A 13,949-nucleotide genomic window follows, 5' to 3' on the forward strand; every position below is an offset into this window, starting at 1 on the left:
CTCTGACAAGTTGGAAAAGGGCAAGAGCTTTTATTTGGAAATACCAGTATCCCGTTTTCCTTGAAAATGAAGCTTGACATTTTATTATGCCTGTTTATGTGGGTAGATATACCTCAACCTGTTATGAATTCCTGTGTGGTCCACAGCTTCTCATGCAGATATCATTGTTTCCTTGCTATCTAGAGTTTAACAGCTCTCTCCTGGACAGCGTTGGCTCTGATGAAGACTCTGGGAATGAGGATGTTCTGGACATGGAGTATTCAGAAGCTGAAGCAGAAGAGCTGAAAAGAAATGCTGAGGTGTGATCCATGATTTCAAAAGCCAATTGAGAAATATAGCTATTCTTTATAGTATTGAAGGTAGTTTTACAGAGCAGGTGTAGAAGCTAAAAGAACCGTCTATATTCTAAAGTGAAAACATAGAAAATTTCTATCCATAAGTCTTACTGTGTTATTTTAATTACAAAAAAAAAAATCAGCAATCCGCTTCAGAAACCTTCTGAGTTTCTCTAAGAAGCTCTCTTTTCAGTATTGTCAGTGAATTCTATAAGTAACATTTCCTGGTCAAGAGAATATTAAAAAAATAAATTGTCAAAAGCCATTCATAGAGCATGTTTCCTGGATGTAAAGGGGTCAGTTGTCCACTGACATTACAGGTGCAGGACAAAAGAATTTGTGCTACATATCCAGTATTAGCTGTTGAATCTGTGTACCATTATCAATGGTATGTCTTTGATATTTCAGAAGTAAGCATGGTGTTCCTTTTTGGCTTTTCTGTTTATTTGCTGGATTAATTCTGACATCAGTGGAAGTTGCTCAGGAAATGGTTGTTTAGAAAACTTTGCAGTGTAGAGCTCATGTCAGCATCTGTTCTGAGGTCAGTGAGACCCCTTTGCATGTTCATTGGCTTGCTGATAGATTAAATACACATTTCCCACTTCTGGAAGGACTCCTTGTTTGGTGTGAACCAGGGTGTGTGTTTCTGTAGTCCTTCACTGGGTTGGAGCTTTGAATACAGTAGCCAAAGTTGATATCTCAGGTATATTTCATCTTATCTATAAGCTATGTAGGGAAAAAAAAAGAATGCCTGAAAGCTTTAATTGTAGGGGTTTTGTTGGTTTTGTTTTCCCCAGACAGGAGAGCTTCCTCACTCCTATCGTCTCATCAGCATCGTCAGCCATATTGGAAGCACATCATCTTCAGGTAAAAGATGCCACATTTTATTCTTCAGCTCTTACCTAGCTTGAAAAGTCTGTAATACAGAATTACCATAGCAGAATTATTTATAGGGAAGAATTCAGGCAGCAGAGCAAATCTTCTGTCATGGCTGGCTGATGGGGGAGCAGATTGGGGATTATCATGGGGCCTGACTATGGCACATAGGAAGCATACAGCTTATGGGGTCTGTAGCATTGCTTGTGCTTGTCACTAGCCGATTGAGGGACCAGCATCTTAAGGGTCTTTTAGTAGTTAAATCTGACATAGATTTAGCAGTTAAATCTGACATATCCTGGCTGGGCCAGGATACCTAGCTAACCAGCTCCCTGATTGAAGCGCAGCATGCAAAGGTGTGCAGAGAAGTTGTGGCTGCCCCATTCCAGAAGTGTTCAAAGCCAGGCTGGATAAAGCTCTGGGCACCCTGGTGTAGAGGAAGGTGTTCCTGCCCATGGCAGGCCGTTTGAAAGAGCATGATCTTTGAGGTTCCTTCCAACCCAAACCATTCTGTGATTCTGTTGTTAAGGTCATTATATCAGTGATGTCTATGATATCAAGAAGCAGTCCTGGTTCACCTACAATGACCTGGAAGTCTCTAGAACTCTAGAGACCACTGTTCAATGTGACAGAGACCGAAGTGGATACATCTTCTTCTACATGCACAAGTAGGTGTCTTGGGGAATTTTGGTCCTAGAAATTACCTGCTGTTTGTGAGGAAGTAGGCTTCTCTTCTTCCTTTGGTCTACTGCTAGGATGAAGAATGTCTCCAGAATGACAAAGTTTATGTGCTCCAAGTTCAGAGGTGTGGGATTGCATGTCAATAATACATAGTGTTCTAACAAACACATTAAATTGTATTTTAGGAATGGCATTCAGTGTCTCAGTGCATGTGTTACCAGGAATCATAGTGGAGCTTGGGTTTTTTCCTTAAGTGCTGTGATATTTATTAATGCTCTTAGCCCTACTCCTAACAGCTGTGTTGTTGCAACTACAGTCATCTCAGGACACAGCTAAAATGAGGTTTGTAGGTAGAAATTACATGTTTTCAGGCACACTGAACTGGAGAAGGTTTGTGTCCCACTCTTCTGTCTTTGCTGGTGCTTGGAGATCAGATAAGACATCTTCCTTTGCCAGGATTTGTAATGCTTGGGTGTGTGGAGTAAATCCAGTTGCTGATTCCCTCAGGGCTCTCTTATGTAGCGGTTTGTTGTTGTACAAAATTTCACTGTTGGTCTTTCCTTCTGTTCTAGAGATATCTTCGATGAGTTACTAGAAACAGAAAAAAATGCACAGCCACTTAGCATGGAAGTAGGAAGATCGGTTCGTCAGCCTCTGTGAAGAGTAAAACACCTTGTTCCTCCTGAGGGGCAAGGAAGATTCTGAACTTGTGCCAGACACGCAGGAGTAACAAACAGCTCAGGGCCAAATCATGAGACAAAAGGTAGAAATATGGGACGCTCCGTTTGTTGAACCATCTGTGCAAGTCCTGGGCCTGAACTTCGTGTTTAAACCTTGACATCCAGAGCGACCCTCCTGTGGTGAAATTTTTAATGTTTCTCAAATGATTTTTGTCAGCATGGAGCCTTAAAGAGTTGTAACAAGCCACAAGACTACAGCTGTTCATAAACTGGTTTAAAAAAATAGTGCAAAAAGAGACTCGAGTTTAAAAGCCCATTCACCTGTGAGACGTGAGTGGTGAAGATTTACATATCACTTGGCGCTTTTTTCTTTTTCTCCAAGAGCAATTTAAGCAATAGACTGTAAGCTGGTGTGTGTTGTGTTAGTAATATTCACTGGAAAGCCAGATCACTGAGCAGGCTCTTGCCAGTCATCTGGCTAACAGGCGTTTTGGAATCACTCAAGCTGATGCGTTGTGACATTCATGGGCTTGTGAGCGCTCTGCTATTTACGTGCGGTTCCAGGAAACAAACTGTCGGTGCTGTGGAATGTATTGATACCTAGTGGCAGCTCTGTTGTTTTTTTACACCGTTCACTGTCATCCTCATTTAGATGTGAGATTATATATGTGGTTTCTTTTGTTTTACAAGTTCTATTATTTGATTGCATTTTCTCTATGAGGTTGTTGCATCAGTGCTGTTGGGAGAGGTGAGGTCTCTTGGATGTGCTGTGTTGCACACTGGAGCTGTGTTGCTTAGGGCTGCTCCAGTGTGACTGTGGGGTAGCTGAGTACCTGGAGCAAACAGAGCAGTGGCAGGAGGTGAGCAACAGCCTCTCTGCATATTCTGGGAGGGAAGGAACATTCTGGCATTACCCTTCCTGCGCAGCACCTGGCACTTGAACTGCTCTGTGATTGAACTGTGGTCTTGCCATGGTCTTGTGTTACCCCAGGGTAGGAGGCTTTGTACTGCAGCCATTTCTCCGTTCTCCTCTTTGAGGAGTGCAAGAGTGCTCTAACTGTGAAACTAAACCATGTGGAAAGCTTTTGGAAGGCCCTTGTTCAGCATTAACACGGTGAGGAAGAAATGATACTTTTTTCTGGGTTTTAGAAGCATGATGCTCCTTTTGTAGCTTGTTACAGCAGTGGGGGAGAAGCCTATTAAGTTCATTTTTTTTCAGCACCTTTGCACTAATGAAGCAGGGGCAGATGTTTTCTTTCACTGACATTTACTCATTTCAGAGAAGTTGTTGCTGTAAGCAGAGTAGTTGCTCTTGTTTTGGCCTCTAGTTCTGATTTTTGCAGCCTGAGTTTGAGAGGTGAAAGACTTCTTTAAGGAAAAAAAGAAAATCACCTTTTTTGCCGTTGAGATAGTTTCTGAGTTTTTTAAACTATCATTAGGAGTTTCTCAGGAATAAATCGGCTGCAGCAAAGCAGACAAAAAACCATCGATTTTGGAGACAGCAGGCACCATTCACGGGCACTTCCACGCTAGTTTATCCTGGCAGGGCGTGTCGCTGCCCTCAGGGGGCTCTTCCCACTTGTGCACAGCAGCGAGTGGCAGCGTGGGTGTCCTCCCCACCCCGAGCACTTGAGGACCCAGGTGTGGTGAAGACTGACCTCCCTCCCAGTCCCCAGGTGGGACGAGCACAGGGGCCCTGGTCATGGTGGCGTCTTCCTGGTCTCTGAGCCAGGAGCAAGGCTTGGTTGTAGATATGCCAGAGTGTTTATCTGGTGAGATGCAGCCCAAGGGGGGGTGTGTGTTAATTTATTACAAAGCATTATACTTTTGTATTGTCAATACTAATTTTGGTCGAATTCTGGGCGATGGGAAGAGGTGGTGATGTGGGAGTTGTCCTTTGACCTGATCGCCCTGCGAATGTGATGGACTGCTCCGTCCAGAGGGCAAACCTGTTTTCCCCAAGCACATCCTGTGCTTGTGCTGTAAATAACTGGTATTCCTGTAGTATCAGAAGTCAGCTCTGCTTTTTTGGGTGGCAAGGTTGTTTTTACAAAGCGCTGCACTCCAATTAATTTATAATAAAAGCAAACATTGCCTGATTTTTCAGTGCAGTAACTTTTGTTTAAAACCAGTTTTGTTTGGATCAAGGTGCAAAAGCTGATGCTTGAAACCAGTGTTCCTTGTTTTATGGAAAGTTCTTGCTTGTTATTCTAGTCATTAAGAATTTGCAGACATATACTATAATTTAAGCTTTTTGTTTGGCATACAGCAGCTCAGTTGCACCTTCACCTGGGCAGGAGTGTCCACAGAGTCCCTTCCTTGCAGAAGCCAGCTATTTCCCTGCCCAGGGGCGGGGGGAGGATGATAAGTGTGTAATCCTCAAGAGGTGTGCTGCCCACCAGTTGTGTCACTCCCACTGCTCACACAGTTGCAGCAGCAAGTTCAGTAAGGTTGGCCCTTCCATGTGGGATACCTGTTTTTGGGTAGAGGTAGGTGAAGCTTAGTTGTGGGCCCTGAACATGTACTAGCTCTTCCTCAGTTAAACATTTACCCACTTTGAATCAACCTAGCGTAGTACAAGTGTGATTCAGCACAGAATCTCAAGGAACTCGCATCCCTCTGTTCCTTTCATCCCTTCGTTGTCTGACTGTGGTAATTTGCTCTTGATTTACACCCCTAATCTGAGAGGGGCAGAGCTTTCAATGACCTGGAGTTTGTGTGCGGGTCCCTGGGGAGCCCTGGCCAGCAGGGCTGCACGAAGAGTAAAGCAAGGACTGTTTTCCCAGCTGGAGCAGCAGAGTGGGACTGATGGGAGGAGAGAGCGGAGCTCTGCAACACCTGTGGCCTCGGCCTCGCCTTCCCCCCTGCGCAGTGCAGCACAGATAAGATCACCCGTGCATCTTCCTTCCCGCCCTGCATCTGAGGAAGGACTGACTGCCAGCTCAGCGCTTCCTGCTGCGGTTCACCCTGGCACCAGGCACGTGGGGAACATCGTGCTCCGGGGAGGGGGGCTGGGAATTACTCATCTGCTTTGTTTTTAATGGAGCTAATTATCCTTGTAATTGCCCGCCAAAGAGAGAAAAAGGGGTGCAGGACCCCTGGCAACTGCTGTCCGTGGGGTTTGCTGCCAGACTCCAGCCTTGCCTGCCGCTGGCTTCTGCCTGCACCCTGACTTACTGGTTCTTTACACTGTTGATGTGGAGCAGTGCTTTTCTCTGTGTTTTAGCAGACCTGTTCCTCTTTATTCTTTACAGTTTTTGCTCTTGGGTCCTCTGCCCGTTTTTAATGATGTGTAGATAGATTTTTGTGAAATTAAAACCTCTTTATTAACCCTCTATTGACTTGGAATCTTATTTCTGCTGGCTCTTGATGGGCACTGCACCTCCGCCTCCCTTTTTATGTTGGGACTTTGCTCAGGAACATCCTGTGTGTGTTCAGTGCCTCTCAGCACTTGTCCATCCTGGCCCTGCTGACAGAGATATGTCCCCACAGAGGACACCTCAGTGGCTCTCAGCATCCCTGTAGAGCCCAAGTAGAAGGGAGATGCCCTCCTCCCCTCCTGGATCCAAGGACAAGTGATCCCTGGTGTCTGTCCCCACATTTACCTTTGGTACCGTACGTATTTACTGCAGTTCAAGTGATAAGGGAAGGAGTGGCTCCAGCTGTATACTGGACCTTTAGCCCGGAGCTGCAGGTGCCGGGATGGGAGAGTCCTGGCTCCCTGCGCATGCCCAGCCTGTGCATCACCTCTGGGCACAGCCAGGACGGAGGAGCTGAGGGTCCTCCCCTGTGCTGCCGGTGCCCAGTCAAGATCCTTGTCTCCCTGTGTGCCAGCTCATAACCGAATAGCCTCCACACCTGGGGCTGGGCCTTGGGGTTGGAGGAGAGAGACCACAGCCCTGTTTTCCAGACTGACTTTATTTACTAAAGAGCTGGAATTGTCCCTGTGCCCAGGCTCCTGCCCTAGAAGAGTCCTTTGTCCTTCTTGAGCTTCTGTTGTTTCCACAAGGGCAGGTTGCTGAAGGCAGAGCGGTTCATGCCAAAAACAGCCTGGAAGTCCTCATCAGAGAGGTGGGCCTGGGACCAGAGAAAGGAGGCTGAGCTGAAGAACTGGGTGGGGCTTTCCCTCTTTCCCCATCCAGCAGCCCCCTAGCCTCATCTTACCTCCTTCCTGGTGGGATCCACACCTCGGGGCAGGTCCTCGGCTGAGGTGTTCACCAGCACATCCACAGGGAAGGTCTCCAATTTGGTGGGAACAAGGGTGGTGGAGGCAGTGAAGACTTCTTGCCTGGATGTGAGCACCTGAATGGAGGGTGCAGAGTCACATCAGGGCCTGGCCCAGGAATGGAGGCACCAGGCTGGCTCCAGGTGTCTGCTCACTGGACCATCTGTCCTTGCAGCTCCTGTCACCTGCCAAGGGGATGGGACAGCTTTCTGTGCCCCCACCCCACCCAGCTGCCCTTCTTGTGCCACTTACTGAGGCGAGCTGCTCAAGGCTGCTCTCATCGCCCAGCTCAGCTCTCTGCGTCTCGTAGGATTTCTTGTCCTGGGAAGGAGACAAAAGTGCTCGGCCCCTCAGCACACGCAGGGGTCAGACAAGCTGCTGCCCGCACCCTGGAGATGCTCCTGGGGGCAGACCCACATCTGGTCCCTTCTGCAAAGGGAATCCCTGGTCTTTCAAACCCCCTCCATGACTCACGTCCCAGTTGAGAGGGTCCCAGGCCAGGAACCAGCCGGTGAAGGTGGGGGGCTCATAACCCTGCTTCACCACAATGATGGGGGTGTCAAGGTCACGCCCACTGGGGTGGCTCCGCAGGTACTCCTGTGCCATCACCGCTGCCGCCTCCTTCTCCGACTCATTGGCGCCTTTCCCAATCCAGAAGAAAACCTGCAATAAAGTTACTGTGTCCACCACCCAGGTGAGACAGAGCCCTCTGGGGCCATGGTTAGAGGCACACGGCCTCTGTCCATGGGGAAGGACACTGGGAGTCTATCCTCAGCATTCCCTGGAGCAAGAAGGCTGGAAAAGAGCATCATGGGGCCACATATAGGCAGGTTTACAGCCTCCCATCCCACCAACTGCGGCCGATGCTGATCCTCCAACCCCAGAAACATCAACTTGTGGGATCAAAAGTCTGTCCCCCACTCTATGCTCCCCTGGCTCACCTGGTCCCAGGCGTCTAGTAGGTAAACATCACTCTCCTCCAGGTCATCCTGGGTGAAGTCTATGATCTCGGTGGCCAAGAAGGTGCCTGTCTTGTTGGAGCACTCGAAGAGTCGGGGGGACACAGAGGGGTTCTCCTCCTGCAGCCTGAGAGGGGTCAGCGTGATAGGAATGAGGCTCACCCTGCTTGGGGATTGGTGGCCCATCTTACCCCTGGGCACGGGTAGGGAAAGACTGGTACCTCTTGCTGCTGGCATACTGGGACTTGCCCCCCAGGGCCAGCCAGAACTCAGGTGGCTCCTGCCCTTCTGCAATCACTGGCTTCTCCATCTTGGAGATTATGTCGGCCACAGACTTGGCCATCTCACGTTCATCCCCGCTGCAGCCCTGCCAAGCAAGCACAGCTGCTCCATCACTGGCCCAAGCCAAAGAGGAGGTAGGGACAGTTGTCTCGGAGATGGCAGCACCCATGCCAGTGCTCGGCAGTACCCACCTTCCCATACCAGAGATAGCAGCAGCTGGGGGTTTTGAGCACAAAGACATCGTTGGAGTTGAGGGAGGAGGCGCGGACGGGCACCTCAAAGGCCTTGGTGTTGTACTCGTTGGTGCCATGCACTTGGAAGAGGCGCGTGGAGGGTGTGGGCTCTGTGCTGCCCGCCCGAGAGGTGCCACCCTGGGGGACAGGCACAGGAGGTCACCAGCAGTGCCAAAGGCTCCCTCACCTGCCCAGGCCCCAACATCCCTGTGCTCACCGCATACACCACCATCTTGCCCTTGAAGATGGCCATCAGATGGGCTGGCTCCTTGCCCATGGTGACACGGATCTGCACCGGCTCGTTGTTGTACTTCTGGTCCAGGGCGACGGCTTGGTAGGCAGAGGCGGCCAGCTCATCTGTGCTGGCTTGGCGGCCCTGGGCAGGGTGGAGGGGGCTCAGCACCCATCACAGCCCCTCTTGCCCTCTTGGGAAGAGGCAACTCTCATGCTGTTCCCAAGGGGCAGGGCACCCCCAGTCCAGGGAGGTGCACCTCTGTCCCCCACCCATGGGGCAGTGACCTGCAGGTCTCACCTGCCAGATGTAGATGATGCGGTTCACCTTGGGCCCCACCAAATAGGTGTAGAGCACCAAGTAGCAATCCCCGCCATAGAAATGGCCCAGCCACTTCTTCTCTACAGGCACCAGCTCATTGTTCTCCACACGCCAGACCTGGTGGGACAGGGGTATACTGCTGTCAGAGCTGGTGCATCCTCCTGCCCTGCAGACCCTGGACCCCAGAGCATCCCTTGGTATAGCAAAGGGGATGCCTGAGAGGGACCTACATTCTTCCACAGCCACCTCACCTCTACTTCTCCAGATCCATCATCCACCATCTTCTGCTGGGCAGCCATCTGGGGCTTGGCGTGCAGTGTGGTAGCGTCAAATTTCACTTGCTCCACCTTGGCTGTGGGGGAGGGCAGAGGGGTGAGCCAAATCCCTTGGGCCACAGGGGCTCCCCACAGGCTGTTCATCCCGGTCCAAGAAGTCCTTCCACATTGAAAGGAGACACTCACCCACTTTGCCCACTGTGTGGGTCTTGCCCAATCCACTGCTCTGGTTGGGGAGAGTCCATTTTTGGAAGAGCTGCCTGAAGATGGCTGACTCGGACCCATCATTCTCTGTTTCCACGCTGGTGCTGTCTGGATAGTTCTTGGCTTTGATGAAGCCCTGGTGGCATCCAAACACAGAGTGTGGGCATGCAGTGCCTGGCACCCCAGGGAGCAGTTAGGCTATCCCATAACAAGCCCCTAATCCAGCACCCACCAGTGCCCTGCTCATCGCCTGCTGCTTCTCCTCCTTGTTGGCATTCTTGCCTTTCCAGACGAAGATCCTGCTACCTCCTTGATCAAGGATGTAGCAGTCCTTGAAGAAGGGGCAACAATAGAAATTAGGACTTTAGGCAAGTCCACCAAATCCGGCTTTTGAAGGATTAAAGCTGCCAAGGAAACTGGGCACCCCCAAGCATCCCACGGGTGACAGACCTCGTGCAGGAGCATGTCTTGAGTTAAGGGTCGAATTGCCACCTCCTGTATGACCAGGTTCCCACTGGCATTGGAGACACTGATGAGAGAAAAAGAGAGGAAAAAAGGTTTAGAAACTGTGTAGGAAAGCCCCATCCCCATCACAGGGCGGTAGGGTTTAGTGGGGGTGTCCCCTCCCCATCCCCTTCCCCAGCCAGATCATGACACAGGTGCTGCCCAGGGGCTCTCTTGGTGTGCCGTGGTGGCAACCTGGTTTGTAGCTTGCCCTGCCAGGCAGCTCACTCATGGCCACAAGGAGGGATGGAGGGGTGTCAGACATTATGGGGCCACTGAGGGGCATTGCCACAGCATCCAAAGGTGATGCTTGCACAAGCATCTCTATCGGGTACCAATCTTCTTGGCAACTAAGATTCCTCTTGATCCAATGGCACCCAAAAGACCTATCCCCACCCCTGCTGTGGCTTTGACCCTTCTTGGTGTCTGTCCATAGAGCTGGGAGCTGTGGGACATAGCAGAGATGGCTGGCTCCCTCTGGCACCATGGAAAATGCTCCTCTGTGTAACCCATCCCCAACAACTCACTGGTAGAGCTTGAGGGAGGACTTGAGTGTCTGGTCCACTTTGTCATCAGAGATGGCTGGCTGGATGTCCCTCTTCTCACCCAGCACATGCTTAAGGATCTTCATGAGTCCTGGTGAGGCATCCTCATCCTCACCATCCACTACGCCCACCTTGGCACGGCCCCCACGTTCCCGGTCCCGGATATCCTTGGCCAGGGTCATTGCCTGCAGCCAAGGGAGAAGGGATAAGACTAGATGAGGGAGAGGGTGGCTAGTGACTCCCCTTCCTCCAGGGGGGACCTTGGGACCCCCTGACCGTACCCCCAGCCTCTCTTTTCGGTTGCTCTCAGGGCCATTCCACTGGATGATGAGTTGGCCCAGGTCCAGCAGGAATACATCTCCTCTGTTGAAGCTTTTCCAGCTCATCTCCACCTGCAGAAGGACAGGATTGGGAAGGGTGGGTGTCAAGCAGCAGAATGCCTGGATCCCCATGGCTCTGCAGCCCCTCTCGGGAATATGTGCCTCCAGCCTGTATTCCTCCTCGCTACCCTGAGAGGGACTTTCTGGGGAGCAGTTGCCCCTAAGGCAAGGCAGCATCATCCCACACCCACTGTGTGCCCTGCTTGAAAGCAGATGTGTCTGGGGGGAAGCTCTGGCCTGATCCTGATCCTGATCCAGGCTCCACACATCCCATGACTCACCTCTCCTGCTGCCACATTCTTCTTGCCCTTCACATGCAGCAGTCGCTGGATGTTGTAGGTGTTTGTCTCCACATGCTTCATGCCTGAGGCCACCCCACCCTTCTTATAGCTGGGAGGGGACAGACATGGGGTCAGCCCTGGGTCCCCCCCCTCACCCCACTGGGGTCTCCCTCCCACCTCTGTACATTGGGAGGTGTTTGGGGACCCCCATCCACACCTGTGGTAATGGATAGATGGAGCCCAGCTCCAGATCCTCCTTCTTCCTCCCCCACCTCACTGAGGCAGAGCTGTCCCCATCCCCACTGGGGATGTCTCCACAGGACCCCTCCCCACTGTCACCCACCACGGGAGCAGCTCCCCAGGGGTGACCAACATACATGAGTCCCTGCTTGAAGTAGGCACGGAAGGTCTCGCTCTCGTGTCCCTGGGCCTCACGGTGCTGCACGGCCACTGAGCCCAGGTGATCATCCATCTGCGTGGTGTAGATTGCGGCCGCCCCCTGCTCATCCTGGCTTGACTCCTTGCCCAGCCAGTAGTGGATGTCGTAGCTGAAGTTGCTCCCAGATTTGCGTGTCTGCAGGACACCGGTCCCCGCTAGAAGAGCCCCTGTGTCCCCAGGCCACGCTGGCCACAGACACCCCTCCCTGCACCTAGCCCCCCTCAGGGCAGAGCCCGTTCCCAGCTCCCCATATAACCCCTGACTGCCCTACCGACAGCAGAACGTAGCAATCCCCCTCGTAGAAGCTGCCGTAGCTTTTGGTGGGCACTGGCACCATCTCCATGTTCTGCAGAAGGAAGGGAGAGATCAGCCCTGCCGGGGAATTCCCCACCCCAGCCCCATGCACCCCACTGCCACCAGCACCGAGACCAGCTGGGTTTAACCCTGGGTGCTGCACTGAGACCCCCCAACCCAGGTACTGAGGACACAAAGGGAGGATCTTCCCTCACAGAGACCCCCCCAAGCAGCCCAATGCTGTGCCCCCATGCCCACCTCAATTCGCCATATCTGGATGCCCGGTGTGGTCTTGTTCAGTGTCCTGGAGACTTTGGCGCTGAGCTCCACCATGGTGACAGGTACCACAGGCAAGGGGACCTGCCAGCATCGGCAACACCCTCGTTAATGGCAGGCAGTGTCATTAAGAGCTGGGACACAGCCAACCTGCTGTGCCATCTGCTTCCCTGCTTGCTCTGCAGACAGCCCAGTTGTAAACCCCCCTGTACAGAGCTGCACGGGGCGAGGGGCCCCCAGCACCACGGTGTCAGGGCTGTGGGCACACGGGTGGGGCTGCCATCCTCTCAGCTTGGCTGGCACTGCAGCTAATGGGTCTGTACCAGAGTCCAGGCTGGAAAGGCTCAGGGTCCAGTAAGTGCCCCAGTGCCCTGCCCTGTCTTTAAGCACGGGACAGGGCTGTGCAGGGCACCCACAGCACTGCAGCCACAGCTGGGTGACACTGCTGCGGGGTGGCCTGTTCCTCCCGAGGACCAGCAAGAACTGGCCCTGCTCAGCCTTGTCCTGGCACGGCTCGGCATGATGTGGAACAGCATGACATGGCCACTGCTTACACACACAACACACACACACACACACAGAGATACATACACACACACACTGCCTGCTTCAGACCCCCTGCTTCCGAACCCCTCAGCAGATCCATGCCCCCCAGGGAGGGCACAGCCTGGCTCCACAGGGGTGTTGTGTGCCAGTGCTGCCGAGGTTGTCCACAGCCATCGCTGCCAGGCTGATGCTGCTCCCCGCAAGCAGACAGAGGGGCTGAGCAGCCAGTGTCAGGCAAAGCCACCCTATGTGCCCCAGCTGGAGGCTGGCAGGGAGTGCTGGCATTGCCCAGATAGGAGATCTCTGCTTCCCAGCCCTGCAAAACCCCACCTGGCCCCACTGTGCTGCCCCACAAGCACCCACATCCCATCCCTCAGACCCAGGGGCTAGCATCCCCCGCAGCACAGCCCCAAGGTGGGGCTCAGGTGGGTGCCCAAGCCCATCCCCACGATAACCTGATGCCAGGAGTGATGGTGGCCATGGGATGTGCTGTCCACCCCATGTCCACCCTCTGTCCCCTCACCGTACCCCAATCCCTTACCTTCCCTGCAGAGCTGGGTGCGCAGGTGAGCGTACCTAGGTGGAGTGCTCAGGTGCCAGCACCCAGGAGACCTTTGTTCCCTCATGTCCCAGCCTTTGCTCACCATATAAGGGCAGGGACAGCCCAGAGTCAAGGTCCCCACAGCCCTCCAAGACTTTGTGGCACCTAAGAGCCCCGTTACTCATGGGGTGTTTCCCCCCCAAGTGCTGTTACACCCTGTCCCACAGGCTGGCTGTGCCCAGGGTGGTTCCTCTGCCCTCTCTAAGCTTCTTCCCCTCTTGGCCCTTGGTACCGAGTCCACACCGAATTTTTTTATTCTGCACTCCACCAAGAAGTTCCATAAAGTGATAGCAATGGGCTGGACCAGGACACGTGGGCATCTACCACAAACAGAGGTGTCTTGATGCCATGGGGATGGATGGGCTTTGCCCCTGTTCTTCACTCCCCACACCCTAAAATCTCCAAACCCTCCCAGACACAGAGCGCTAAGACCATGGAGATGGGGGGTTTTTGGTGCCTCCTCCCCCCAAAAAGGTTCCATAAAGTGACAGCAATGCAGCACCATCTTCCTGGCACATCCCCTCCCACTAACTGGTGGCACATCATCACCCTGACCATGGGACTGTCCCCAGGCTGTTTCACACCCCAGCTGGAAGCCAGATCTCTGGTAACTCCTGGCTTTGCCTCCCTACCTTGAGGGTCTCCAGAGCCCCAAAGTCCTCTTGGGGATGGAAAGGGGGTACAGAGATGGGACATGGGGCAGGGGCCTGGGGGTCAGGACAGGACATAAAGTGGTGGCATGGCTAAGCCCCATGCCCCTTCCTATGCCCCCAGACCCCA

The 13,949-nt window shown here is 52.7% G+C and overlaps 2 protein-coding genes across 3 annotated transcripts in view; one reads left to right on the plus strand and one right to left on the minus strand.

Annotated features, from left to right (window-relative positions):
• The window catches only part of USP37 (ubiquitin specific peptidase 37), a 34,960-nt gene extending 29,053 nt beyond the window's left edge, over positions 1-5,907 (plus strand). For both annotated transcript variants that reach the window (XM_063400756.1, XM_063400757.1), the window contains exons 21-24: positions 184-299; positions 1,133-1,202; positions 1,741-1,879; positions 2,465-5,907. In XM_063400756.1, coding sequence (XP_063256826.1) covers positions 184-299; positions 1,133-1,202; positions 1,741-1,879; positions 2,465-2,552 — 413 coding nt within the window. In that variant the 3' untranslated portion in view covers positions 2,553-5,907. The remainder of the gene's footprint in view (positions 1-183; positions 300-1,132; positions 1,203-1,740; positions 1,880-2,464) is intronic.
• A 565-nt stretch (positions 5,908-6,472) lies between these two features.
• On the minus strand, positions 6,473-13,229 carry VIL1 (villin 1). Its single transcript, XM_063400758.1, has 20 exons — positions 13,110-13,229; positions 12,005-12,106; positions 11,724-11,798; positions 11,391-11,587; positions 11,014-11,122; positions 10,634-10,744; positions 10,335-10,537; positions 9,754-9,832; positions 9,536-9,634; positions 9,286-9,439; positions 9,076-9,176; positions 8,804-8,941; positions 8,489-8,647; positions 8,230-8,409; positions 7,978-8,123; positions 7,739-7,883; positions 7,272-7,460; positions 7,050-7,118; positions 6,737-6,874; positions 6,473-6,649 (listed from the first exon to the last, which is right to left on the minus strand). Exons 2-20 carry the CDS (start codon positions 12,077-12,079, stop codon positions 6,536-6,538), a joined length of 2,481 nt encoding a protein of 826 aa, XP_063256828.1. The 5' UTR covers positions 12,080-12,106; positions 13,110-13,229; the 3' UTR covers positions 6,473-6,535.
• Between the last annotated feature and the right edge of the window lie 720 nt (positions 13,230-13,949).

Source organism: Prinia subflava, chromosome 6 (assembly GCF_021018805.1).
Source record: "Prinia subflava isolate CZ2003 ecotype Zambia chromosome 6, Cam_Psub_1.2, whole genome shotgun sequence".
Classification (NCBI taxonomy): domain Eukaryota; kingdom Metazoa; phylum Chordata; class Aves; order Passeriformes; family Cisticolidae; genus Prinia; species Prinia subflava.

Coding starts and splice junctions, on each gene's coding strand:
- VIL1 (XM_063400758.1), bottom strand. CDS start 12,079: ATGGTGGAGCTCAGCGCCAAAGTCTCCAGGACACTGAACAAGACCACA. Junction 10,745..11,013: donor AGAATGTGGCAGCAGGAGAG/GTGAGTCATGGG, acceptor GTCCTTCTGCAG/GTGGAGATGAGCTGGAAAAG. Junction 8,410..8,488: donor GCAAGATGGTGGTGTATGCG/GTGAGCACAGGG, acceptor CCTGTCCCCCAG/GGTGGCACCTCTCGGGCGGG.